This window comes from Hylaeus volcanicus, chromosome 6, assembly GCF_026283585.1.
Source record: "Hylaeus volcanicus isolate JK05 chromosome 6, UHH_iyHylVolc1.0_haploid, whole genome shotgun sequence".
NCBI lineage: Eukaryota > Metazoa > Arthropoda > Insecta > Hymenoptera > Colletidae > Hylaeus > Hylaeus volcanicus.
In genome coordinates, this window is record NC_071981.1 from 18,207,592 (window position 1) to 18,221,679 (window position 14,088).

Consider the following 14,088-nt stretch of genomic DNA (forward strand, 5'->3'; position numbering starts at 1 on the left):
GGTCGAAATACTCTATTGACGCAACTGCACGAAAAGTTTCCACAGGAAACGCGAACGTCGAAGATAGAAAAAAAAGGGAAAAAAGCTAAATGGAGAGAAGGAAACGGGAAGAGATGGAAAACGGGAAGAATCAAGTCGAGGAGAAGGAAACGAGCGAAAAGATGAGGTGGAAGGGGGTAGAAAAGCTGGAAGCAGCGAACGGAGACGAAAGAAAATTGTAGACGGGGGGTAGTGACGCATACATAGGAATTGGAGGGTGTAATCCCTTCCCTGATAAAAATATACATTTTGTAATCAAGTAATATCTCTATGGCATTGATTTTCGACTTCTTTAAATGGCAAAAGAAATTTTTCTTAAGATTTATGGTATATTTATTTTAATTCATTTAGAATTAAGTTGCCTCTGCTGTTCTTAATTGATTAAATTTTGTTAACGATCGAGTATAAAAATAATATTTAAAATCATTCTGTTGGTAAATTGAATGCTTGCAAAATCATCGCACCAACAAATAAATGATATCGCAGTATACATTGCAAATAATATTGCGCAAATATTATGTTCCAATAATTTTTCTCTTTTAAAATTTAATAAACCTTTGCTGAATTTCTGGGTGTGTCACCGAGGGGAGGAAGTAAAACGGAGCCAAGCTCGAAGGAAAGGAAGATCGAGAAAGAGATCCTCTTCCCGAGCGACAGAGAGTCCGCCTGGCAAAAAGATCGAGGGAAAAAGAGAAAGAGCGTATCTGATCGGCTGAATCGTTAGTTTTCGTTGATTCGGGGGCACATAACCGCGACCACGGTGGCTCTCTCGTTAAATTTCTGCCTTCGCTTACCTTCTCCTCGGCTCGCAGTTTCGGATACATCCAGCCAGCCATTATCTTGCTCTTTATGGCGTCGAATTAAATCAACGAACGAAATAAAGGCTCGTAAAACCGGTGCTGGTCGTCGATCGTACCGTTAACCATGATACACGATACGAGCGAAATGATACGGATCACTGAAATTCGATTATCAAACGTTTTGATAAATATTAGGTTTAGCCATCTTGGGCATAGCGATTCCGCCCTTTGGCGCGAGCCCTCGTCAAAATACGGGAACTTTGTCGAAGGAGGAAGACTGGTAGATACAATACAAGCAAGTAGGAAGAGCGATGGTCATTTTATACAGGATATTCCTCGACGAGGGGTGCAAGAACAGTGTTCTCCAGACTGGAACACTATAATTTGGCGCATTACCACACAGATTTGTTGGGCTTTTGTTCATAAATTCTACAAAGTTCTACACATTGAATTTTACGTATACAAAATCTTAAACTTTGAAAATATTGAAAATCTGTATTATAAGAGTCCAATTTACTATCGTCTATACGATACGAAACTGTTACACCGCTATACAATCGAACAGGGATTGGAATCCTTGATAACATGAACGGATGTCACGAAGCGAAGGTACAAGAAGAAATAGCGTTCCAGGTAAATGATAATAGCTTTATTCGTATAATAAGATAATTCGAAATATAAACGTCAAGGAACTGTCTGACCCTTTCTCCTGAAAAAAAGAAACATCGAAGACTCTCGTTTTGCTAACCTTTCGCTGATCACTAACAAAAATGAAAAGAAAACATCGCAGTACGCGCATCACTCACAATTTACATCGTCGTTTAAAACGCCTACCTGTCGAGCACAAATTTTTTTCTTCTTAACGAAAAAGATCGTCGCCCAAAAAAAATAAGAACAACTGCATATCAATCGTCACGTCGAAAATTAATAATTTTACCCGTTTACAAACCGCTGCGTAGTCGAGAGAAAACGAAAAATCTACCAAGAAAACGCTTTCAGACGACGCATGGACGACATTTCTTTTTAAATTTAAGTACAAAACCTATTCTTTTTTCTTCGCTATATTCTCATTCTTTCCGTGCTCTCACTCTCGCACACACACACACACTCTCCCGTACACTCCCTCTATCTCTATGGGAATACTCTCTCTTCGACGCCGCCATTTTTTCTTTCACCGTCATTTTTTATTTCCCTCTGTACAAAATCCACCCGATCTATCTCACGGAACTGGCGAGGGTTACGTTTCGTTACATAATATGCAAATAGTAAATATAGAGATATAAATATTATTTCTAATAGTACTATTAACTTCTGGTATAAATATTAGTTCTTCATTTATTATTCTCTATCTATAATGTAATATATATTTATATATGTATATATGTATATACACGTCGCACGTACACGTGACACCACGTGTACCTCTACGAGCGTACATACAAATCCTTACAAATTTCCGTCAGCGTCCACGGGGTGTCCATCTTTTTATTTTCGTTTCCCCGGTTAAACGTGCGTGTATGCGTGTGTCGAGGTGAATATTACGTAATCGTACGTGTGAGGGATGGGGGGGTGACTCTTAGGTTTCGACGATTTCCTCACAACTTCCGGTCCCCCGCGCCCCTCACGGTCGACCAAAGGGAGAAGAAATACACCAAGAGAGACGGTCGGTGGGACACGCTGCATTATCGGGGAACGGCAATCGCGGTGGTTTCCGGTGAAATCGTTAAATCGCAGCGTTTCCTTTCGCCTTACTTATCCAACAATCTTCGAGGTATAGGTACAGTGAACTCTTTTAAGGAGGTGGGTCCGTAAACTTCGTCCATTATCCGCGTGGATCATCCGGAGACCGATCACGAATTACAAATTGAAATCTCGTCTCCGCAGGAGACGAGACTCGATACATAGGAAGCCATATTCTCGATCCTCTCACCGAGCGAACATATATTCGTCTAATAATTAATATTAATATTATCGATAATATATTATATTATTTAGGTGTAAACGATTATACAGTACGCTCTTCTATTATACGTATATATGTGGATGTATAATATAATATATTATATAATATTATATATTAAGTATTATTACCATACAATTACGCGAGTAGTAGTCCTTCGTTATTAATCGATAACTAATTATTAATAGTATTGCTCGATACTTGATAATATAGTAATATAGCAGCAAACTCGACGATACCCCCCCCAAAACCCACCCCATATACTATCGTACCGTATATCTATCGTGGTGTCATTCAGAAATTACGGTTCCTTCGCGAATGGTTCTCTTCATCGTTTCTTAGCAATTTCGAAATCTAGGCTCACGATTTAATATACTTTACTCTCTACTCGTATCGTCATTACGTATATAGGTTGTGTCGTCGATAAGTCGCGCGAATCGAGACGAAATTCCAACGACTCCACCCCCAGTTTAAAGCGGCTAAGTCTCTGTAGTGCGCGTCCGCCATCTTCAACGCGATCGACGAACACGCGGGACGTGTCTCTTTTTTCCTGTGTGAAAGGACATTTTCTAACAAAGCTACGAATAGAAAAATATTAGGTTAATTATCAATAATTAATTCGTTAACATCGTTCATGTATCTTGACTAATAATTTCTCTTCGTTCTTGATCATTCGTCTTGAATATGCGTGGATCAACATCAGCGAAGAACCAATCGAACGGAAAAACAAAAGAACCAACGTCGATAGTCAAATATGGAAAACTTAAAGAAAACGTCCCGCGTCCTCGTGATCGCGCGACGACGAACGTAGTTCGATATTTTTTTTCTCGTTTTCTTTCCCGATTTTTTTTCTTAGTTTTCTCGGGAGTTTGATTTTCTTGCAAAAATAAGAGATTCTATCGGTCTATCTGTATATAATATACATATAATATATATAATATAGTATAACATGAATATCGCAGTTTAATCTGTGTTTATCGGGTTTTCCAATGATTTTTTTTCTCTTTTTGTCTCATTTCCCTTTCGCGATTTTCCCCTCTCGCGTCACGCTGTTTTCCCGTTTCCGACAGTCGTTTCGTTGTGTAGCTCTGGTCACCACTTATCATCGACATAATTAAATCTTTCTTTCGCGTTGGCTCGATCCCTGTCAAACTAATTTCCCCATTCACGCCTCGTCTCGAACACCCATCGTACAAATCGGTTCCCAGTAGCAACGTCATATAAAAATAAAGGGATAAATAAAAAATATTGTTTTGCTCTGAATAAAAAACCTAATGTTACGCTTAAGTATTCTTGTCAAGAATCCTCTCCTGCCTCCCCTGCTCCCGTGAAAAAATTGGATCCGTTTACCGCGCATCCTTAAACACCTTACTCATATATTTCTATACGTACTCTTAACGCCAAAGGTTTGGTACAACTGTACACGGTTTCTTATACCAAACTATATTTTATTTATATACATTTATATAAAACTTTCGATTTCTGAATCTTTCAGTCTCTCAGTCGCATCCTGTCGTCTCACAATCGCTCGTTCTTTCATCGTCGTATTCTTTTTCTGCTCGTTATGTATATCGCATTTTATGTATATATATATATTTTTTTTTTTTCAAATTATTTATACACTCGCATACCAGTAGTAAGTCATCCCCGTGGCATTGTTTACGCGTGCATTGCAAATATCGGCGCACGAATCGAATAATCGTGTCGTCGCTCGGGCCACATCGAAAATAAAAAAACTCGGAAACAAAATGAAACGAACATAAATAAAAATATATATATATATATTCAAGAAGAAAAAAAAAAGAACTTGGAAGAAATCGTTTGTCCATTATTATAACACGGGGGAGGGGACACGCATATCGTTCCCTATATACACGCACGCTTGTGCGTATATAAAAATTTACAAAAAAAAAAAAAAAGAAAGCAGTGGGGACGCGAGATTCGCTCGTGTTCGCAACAATTAACGAACGTTTAGTTCGATTATTTAATTATCCTCGTCTAAACCAGCGAGAAAAACACTAAAGGATTACAACGACGCTCTGATGACGCTGCAAAGTGAAAAATGAAACGGGAGAAAAAAAAAACGGAATATTTTCTATAACAATATTTTCTATAACGTTTAAATCTTCGAGACGAATCCCGTGTCCACTTCGAGTCGTTTATACAATAATAACAATATTATAATAATTGCCTTGTCCTTTCCTAAGCTAAAGCTACGTCGACGTTGCGTCGTTTTACAAACGAGTTATCTCCCTCACACCTCTCTCTGTCCTATACAGTAACTATGATTATTATTTTTAATGTCTATGTGGCTAGCAGGTACGTTTGCACTCTTCAAAATCGCTGACAGATCGCAGAAATACGCCTCCCTTTTCACGACTATTATTCTTCCTATAGTGTATCTCGGAGACGTGCTGAATTTCGTTCGAATAAAATTTCATTCGATGGAACGATTACACGCTCGAACTTTTATTCGTTCACCTAGTTTTCGTTCAACGAGTAACGCATACATATTTCTTTGTCTCTTTATTCGTTATTCGAGATTTTCATTCTCGCAATACCGTTTCTTTCACGAGTCAATTCGACTCGTATTATGTCAGCTTACGTTAGGAATTTTATAAAAATTCTTATTTCTGCTTAATCGTTAATTCGCTCGGTCGTCCCTGCGATAAATGCGTATAAAACTCTAAGCGGCGTTCGGAACAGCGTAAGTTACTCTAAATGTACGCGCAAGTATCTTCGCATAAAATTACAGAGTCGTATATAATTATTAATATTCCTTTCAATATGCACGATATACACAAGGGGGGAAAAGTGGTGTAAATCATTTTTCGTCGATTCGGGGAGTCATTTCTTCGAATAATATAAATTCTGTATAATTATTTTGCTCTATTATAAAATATGCAAACGCGCGATTAAATGGCCAATGAACTTTCGACAAAAGTAATCACTGTAATGACCAATTAATTATACGTGCACATCCCCAAACTTTAATGAACTTGCGCGTTGCAAGGTTGCATTTACGCGCGCGAGTGAATATATTAAAAAATCTTGATGCACCACTGCGATGTCCCTCCTGTATATAAATGTTTGTAACGTATATATTTGTGCAGCCTATATATAAGAAACGGAGAAAAATAATTCTCCTTTTCGAAGCCTCAAATAGCACATACATAGCCACCGTTCCGAACAAGAAATTCACAGGATAAAAAATCGTCGCGCTGGACAAACCGCAGCGAGTCGAGAAGCAAAAATTATTTTCGTTCGAAAACGAAGCAAAAGAAAACAAAAAAAGCACACCTCCGCGATCCATCAGCAAGGGGATTACTCTGAGCAATTTTCGAAGAAATGTCTTTGTCCAGAGAAGGCCTAGAATTTCCAGTCAATTCAAGGGAGAACAAAAAAAATAAACAAAGAAGGAAAAAAAGGATAAAGAAAATAAATGAACTAGGCGTAAAAAGGAAGAGGTGAAAAATGCACGTTTAACGTGAACCAATTACCCCGAAAGGTGTCACCCCGTTCGAGCTGTACAAGTTTCGGCTAAATAAAGCGAGTCGCACTTTCCAACTAATCAATTCTAAATACGTGTATCGATTAAATTCGACTAAATAACGCTCGGCTAAATCCGTAACTATGGTTCCTCTCTCAGTCCACCTTCCATTCCCTTCTTGATTTGGCACGATACAGAGAACTCACAGGTCGGACACACGAGCAAGTAAAGAAGAGAGAAAAACAAAAATAACTAAGCTGCTAAACGATGATTACTATTTATCAGCCGCGAAGAGAAAAGGCTGCCGTCTTAAGAAGGCAAAGTCTATTGCGAGGTATGTATATTATATACACGGCGACCCGCTCGAAACAGACCGGCAAATGATCTCCTCTATTTCTGTCAATGGAAAACAATATGTCAAGACGGATGTTCCAATCCAATAGCATTTTTCTCTTGGAGTTATCTCGCGACAAACGAGGTTCCAGTGCGATCATCGAGGTTCCACGTGCGATTAGGTGGTCTGTTACGAACGGAACACCCCGTACAATATTATGTATATATAATGTATCGTCGAGTTTCCTTTCGTCGAACGCAGAAGAAATTCGAAACGTGGACCGATACAGCTTTTCTTTCCCCGACAAAATTTATACGCAGAGAGAAAGAGAAATGTATAGGTATGCGTGTGTATACCTACACCGTATGTGATTTCCTATATACATAGATACAGACATTGTACGCGAAGCTATCCGTAAACATCTCAGAGACCGAATTCAAGATTAAAAATTAAGGCGCCTCTTGTTATCCTGAGTATGTGAACAATGTTCTGTAGAATATTCGGAAATTACCGATTCTTCGTCTATAAAACATTTTTTTTGTCTCTTGTTTATTTAGTCTTTTCGTTTCATTGGTGTGTATTTGTGTGTCTGTGTGTATGTGTGTACGTAGTTTTGTCTTCGTCTAATATGACGTGTACGCGTTAATTCGTTTTTTATTTTTTCCTTCCGTGACAAGTGGCTTCATAGAAATTCTTTTTTTCTATTTTCTAATATCCTTCAGCGATCGTCAGGGTTAACGTATAAAAAATATGTCAGAAATATAACCGGAAGCTACACACCTAGGATCGCGGACGCACGAACGTCGAAACTCTACACCGTGGTTCATTATGTAAGGCCTTTGTGCAATATCGTTCAGTACTTGGTATCCCTTATTAATTTCTCTACCTTGAAATGAAAAACAATGGGGAAACGGAAAACAAAACATTTACGTAGCGTAGAAGACTATCTCCTCCTAAATTTCAGCACTTTAATGGAGTCTGGTCTTTGCTGGTCCTCGCACGATTCGAGTGAAATCGACTTTGCACTCCACTGACACATTCGGTATACAACTTCGCGACCACTGTCAGACCAGTATCGTTTATCGTCGGTAACCAATGTTGCAAAGATATAATATTTATTCGTAGGAAAAAATGTAGTCGAAAAGAAAATGAAACAAATTTAATCAGAATTAATGATCAGTGGTGGGAATAAGAACACTTTCAGCTCGTAGAGACGGACCAACAAACATGGCGCGGAGTTGCCCAGTCGTACTAAAAAATACCGTACGAGGGGTTGAGATCGTCGGGGAACGATTCGACCAATTGAAAATGAGAGAAAGAACAAATTCCAGTGCGTCGAGGGCTTTCGAGCCAACCCTTCGAGCGAACTTTTCAACGTGTCTGCAATTGAATCCCACCCCTCCGGCCCGCCCGCCCCCTCGACGATCATGAAACATGTTCACCCGTGTTCCCAACTGCATTATTACACTTCTTGCGATTATATGTACCTATATAAATTTCAAGCACTTGAGTTGCAATTCAGGTTTCGTCGTGTCGTCGATTAGTCTTTAATTAACCTGTACCCGTGTTAGCGCGTGTACGCGACGCGTTTCGTCTGCAAATGTGTATGCATGTTTGATCGTGAGCATGTGTGTATGTGTATGAGTGTGTGTCACACGCGGGACGAGGAATGACGAATACGTTTGGGACATTATTTCCGGATGCACGTGCACGCAGGCCCTCTCAGGGATTCAAAGAGGCACGGGTCGCTTACTTTCTAGAGACCTCCCGGTATATTAAACAAAAAAAAAAAAAAAGGATTCCTTTATGCGCCAGGAGTAATATTTTTGGTACGTAATATCACTGCTGGTGGGAAACTGGTTTCGAGGCCAAGACCGAGCCAGCACGCAGAAATTAAATTTTATTATAAAATAATCTCTAACAGTTCCTATTATGGATTATTTTACTCGATGGCGAAATCGTTTGGTAATAAAATTTGATCCCTAAGCACAGATTATTTTCCAATAAAATTTAATCTATACGCGCCGCGATGCTGTTTAGGACCAATCTATTTTCTTGGGACAGATTTAATTTATTGGGTACGCGGAGCAGTAATTCCGAATAATTAATTTAATTATGGTAGGTAAACCGATGAGCGAGGGGCCGTGTGTGAAAAACAAGTTTCTTCGGAGTATTCGAATGGTTAATAAAAGTACCTTTAAGAGGTACTCAATCACGAGCAGTATATTATTAAGCGATTTCGAACATTGATAGCAATGTTGATTGTTTAGGCCCACGATTATGGCTTCCCGATTAGGGCCTTGCTTGCACACTGCTCGAATAATATTTTATTCATTGTAGGCAAGACTGCTTTCGAAAAACTTGTGTACACCTGCGAGCGCGCGCGTGTGTGTGTGTTGTGTGTATATTAATTTGTATTTTTCACGTTCGCGCGTGCGTATGTGTCTGACGTGTGAAAAAAGCCTTTGTCACTCGAAAGGTCCTTTTCCTTTCTGTAACTATTTTTTTTTTCTTCTCTAGATAGTCCGTAATAAGTATGTATATAAACGAATACTGTTACCTACAATTGTAATGAACACATTATTTTGCCTCTTTATCTCCCTCCCCCCAACACCACTTGCGCGACATCACTCGCGCTCGCGTCCACTTCGATAAACAGATTTCTGCGATCGGCCGCGACGACATTTCGTATATATATATTTTCTTATTTTTCATTGATTTTTCTAATACTTAATGAATATAATCGCGCAACAATCGTTCACTTACGAACGATCTGGTTCGTTGTAATAAAATTATTATGAATCATCATCGTGTTTAGCAATGAAATGCTCGAGAAAAGAAAACTTGTAACTAAAACTCGTAACAATAATAATAGTTATAGTAATGGTGATATTAAGAAACCTTAATATTAATAATAATAATAATAATAATAATAATAATAATAATAATAATGTTTAAGTCAATATTTAGGAGTCTCTCTAACTCGCGCGCGCGCGGTGTTCGTGTGTATATAATATTTAATATATATGTATATATGCTCGTATATTACGTATGCGTGTGTGTTTATATATATTTATATAAATAAACCTATATGTATATATCTATAGATATACATATAATATGTACAGTGTTTATATACATTTAAAAGCGTAGTCAGGCCATCACAGGCCAGGAAAAATCTTGAAATTTTTTTTTCCATTTGTTTAATTTTTTCCTGTAAATCCCCGTTATTGTTCACCTTACGAGCACCGTGACGAACAGACCGAACGATTAAAAGAGCCGAGAACTTCGCTATTTTTCAAGCGACTGAGAGATCCACCCATCGTCACGAATTCTATCAGCGATAAAGCTCGCGAAACGATCGTTCACGTTAAGGATCGAGCTTGGTAAAAAAAATCGTTCGATCCTTCCTTTAATCAGTTTTCGGGCGCTGCGTCTCCTTCTCGTTCGCAATTTTTATTTCTATCAATCACTAACGAAAGTAACGATCCGCTAACGAGCCTTTTTCCTATCGTTTGCCTTTATTGCACCCGTTGAAAGTTTTATCGTATAAACGAAGGGCGAAATGTGAGAAACAACCAGAGATGGGCATAATTATCATTCGAACAACAAACAACGTACGAAACTAACGCGTAGCGGTTCAATCTAGGAAGTTACGAGTTCCCACGTAGCAAATAATAAAACCTCTTTATTCGAAACACATTTTCCATTCGATTCAACGTGAGATATCTCGGTCCTATAAATATTACATATACAGTAGAAAAAACAAAAGTTTAATTAACGTCGCACACTCGTGATCGTGGAATAAATAAACTGTTGCTCTTACGACCTATATATGGTAGACTAAACTATCGAAAAAAATTCCTACTCGAGCACTAAGAGCAAATAAAAACAACCTCACAGATTCCAACTTTTCGTTCTATAATTCAAAGTTTATTCGTCGAGAAATCGGATAAACGCTCGAATGTTAGCAAGGCAAACCTTCCATTTGATGATCGGTACGATCAGGATAACCGTCAGGATAACCGTCACCTCAGGATCACCGTCTACGGCGATCAGGAGGAAGAATAGAGAAGACGGACGAAAGGGACTTCGATTCGAAAATTGAACTACGACGACGCGCGCTAACGAGAAGCCGCGAAGAAAGTTATCGCGCGAAATTAGGATTCAACGGGGGGAAAGGGGTCCTATGTTTCCGTTCCTCATGCTGGATTCGAACTGTTTCCACCTACACGCTCTCGTGATTCATTCGCTCACCTACTTATAAGCCTCACAGAATATCAACCACTGCTAGATGCATCGAATCGCGCCACGAGTCGGAACTTTCAAAATCGCACAGCGATCATCGATCGGCGAACCACCTACCCATCAACGACGACGGTAAGAACGCGGGAGAAAACAATGGGATTTGACAATGGAGAGATTGGCTAATCGTAGCTGTCACTGTCGTGCTAAAATTGCAACGTCGAACGCGCTTTCTAAGCAATCGTGCGAAACAACCGAGGGTTACGCTCGATCCTCTGGGATCCTTGATCCCTCGTCTTCTTCGACCCTTTCGGACCTGGAGGCAATGTACGCGTGATATTCTGTAGTCCAGGATACACAGGGTTTGGGCAAAATAATATGAATACAGTTAATTGTGGACTGATTGCAACTGGTAAACATGGAGGAAGAGCTTATTTGATATTCTGTTGAATATTGTAAATAATCGGGAGTTTACGCTATGTTCTACGTATTGGACTCCAAGAATGATGCTATTTTTGAAGGTGGTGATGCATCCTTTCTGCATTTAAACGTACTTCCAATTGTTAAACATGAAAAATTAAAATGATTCAATGTTCAACTCGATATTATAGGTACTCGGAGGTTTACACTATGTTCTACATACTGTACTCCAAGAATGGTACTATTTTTTAATATAGCTATTCGAATCGCTCCGAAGCGATTGGAAGACGTTTCGATAGGAGTCCGGAAAACTTCAAAATTAGCATCCATTCCAAGGAAAATAAACTGCTCTAATAAATGCAAATGTTACCTCAACTCCAGGTGTTCACGTTTGTTGTTACCTCAATTCACAAGTGTTCACGATATTCTGTCCACTCCCTTCTCTCTTGTATATATGAAATGATGCAATTTACACCCAACGTTAAATCCGAAAGGGGATGGTTTCTCTGATTCTAAAAAATGTTACGGTACGCGTCACGACATTTACGAGGAATGGGTTTTAACTTCGACTGATTCCAAAACTCGCTCGACAACCGATGGATGCAGTTTCTTTCGGCTCGTTTCTGAAAAACGTATTATTTATCGTCAGTTAGCTGCTCGTTCGATGGCAACCAGTCGTAAGCGGAATATACCTGACTCTTCCAGTTCGGACTTTTACATGTTAAATCTCCTCTTAAAAGAGAACTTCCACGAGTAACTTCTTTCCCAGTTACCGATACGAGTTTTGGAAAAAGAACCAAAGTCTGCATGCGCGTTTCCCCGTTCTTTCTTTTTGTTAAAAAAGAAAAGATACGCCTTGGAAACCGGTTCAGCTATGAAGCATGTCCTAAGACCAGTCGTCGGTTGGGAACTGGTGATACCAGCGTGTCGGATAAGCTGCGATAAGTTTCGTATCCAAGCTTCTTCTCGCGTACGTTTCGCATCGCCGATGAAATCCAAGAGGGATGGAAATCGATCGACGATTGTTTCACGTACTCTGTAAGTATCGTCTTTATCCACCTCGACTATTGTCGGGGATTGGTCTCAACTTCGTAAATGCAACTCTTGTATCCAAAAGTGAAAATGGAGGAACCGTAAATAATGTATTTTGATACTCGATTGCTTACTAAGTAATGTTTTCCTCGCAACTATCCACGCTACCGGGTACCCAAGTTCCTCTGATCCGGTCTTGATCAACAATCCGCGCGATAAGGCGCTCAGTGATCGAGAATTCGAACGATAAGAATGAAATCGACTTTAAGTTCACAGTTCCTTTTGTCGCGCTGATTTCCATTCGCGAACGTAAAGAGAGAGAGAGAGAGAGAGAGAGAGAGAGAGAGAGAGAGAGAGAGAGAAGAAAAAGAAGAAGAAGAAGAAGAAGAAGAAGAAGAAGCAAGAAAGCATTGAAATCTCCGGTCGGTGGTACGCTAGCCGAACCTAGTATTCGCCGAGAGATGGGCAAACTTATCCAGATAAAAATCTCGCGTACCCGAGTAACAGATAAACAACTTTTTATTTCCCGCTAATTTGAATTGTAGAATGTCATCCAACGTGTAGCGAACAAAAACGCTCTTTAACCGATCCATCAAACGTGGCAAACGATTCGTTTTACGCAGTATTTCCAATCGTTCGTCGTCCGAATCAAACTTTGCCCATCTCCCTTCGATCTCCTCGACTCCTAATATTTGGCACCAATTTTAACGTATTCTGTTCGGTGTGTGGTCGACAGTACTCGGCTCTATGTATATCAGGTAAACGAAACTCGATGATACTCCTCCGTTAAAAACTACCGAAAGATTCGCCAGTGTCCGACGTTTCGCGATTCGTTCGATCGAGTGAATCGTGGAACCGTCGAACACGAAGGGGCTCTTCCGCTCGAGCCAGGCTTCGAAATGCCCGCCCGCACACATTCCCCCTCGGTGGATCGCCTGAAGACCTCTTCGATGGTCTCGCAAGGACAACGAAATCTCCACAAACGTTGAGCAGAGAGATTGCTGCCGATCCACTTTCAATTAGACTCAAGCGTATGGCGCGGGGATTAGCCGGCTGGCCGAATCTGATACGATTCCCTGAGTCTCCCCTCAACGCGTCATGGCGAGACTCGTCCGCAGCTGACGGAGTCTTGCTCTGAGCTTCTCCTGTCGCCTTCTGAGATCCGTCACCTTGGCCACGGTGATCTGGCCGATCTCTGTCAGCATATCACAGTACACGGATGCCTGCCTCAATATGGCGACTTTCGGCGCCTTCTCTTTCGACTCGACCGCTGGAACGAGAACCCGCAGCTCCTCGAACGCGTTTCGAAGCTCTATCCGCCTCTGGCGTTCCATGTTGTTGTGCAAACTCCTCTTCTCTGTGTCCAGCTCGTCGTCTGAGGAACTTCTCGAGACTGTCTGCACGGTCATCTTCATCGGTGGCGACGACACGGTCATACATCGTCCTACCTTGTTTCTCCTCTGGTATTGCCTGTGACGCGCCCGTTTTGCCGGCTTGTGGTCAGGCTGCGCGGTCCTTTTTCGCGCTGGGTTCGACGGAGGCCTGCCACGAGGTCTCGGGCCCGGGTTCTTGTCTTTGAACGCGGTGTTCACCGTCAACTGGAAGTGCTGTTGGTCCGCGGGACTCGGGTACGTCGGCAGGGCCGCTGGTCTGCAGGGTTTCTCGAAGGTCACTACGTCTATCTCTTCCTCCTCTGCAACAAAAAGAAACAGGAAGGAAGGTTAGGGTTGTCCGCATCTATAGCAACGTGGAGCGATAACGTTGAAAA

The 14,088-nt window shown here is 40.6% G+C and overlaps 1 protein-coding gene across 1 annotated transcript in view; it reads right to left on the reverse strand.

Annotated features, from left to right (window-relative positions):
* Positions 1–1,466: 1,466 nt before the first annotated feature.
* LOC128877996 (transcriptional regulator Myc-A) overlaps positions 1,467–14,088 on the reverse strand; it is a 36,564-nt gene continuing 23,942 nt past the window's right edge. The window contains exon 3 of the mRNA XM_054125737.1: positions 1,467–14,013. Coding sequence (XP_053981712.1) covers positions 13,409–14,013 — 605 coding nt within the window. The 3' untranslated portion in view covers positions 1,467–13,408. The remainder of the gene's footprint in view (positions 14,014–14,088) is intronic.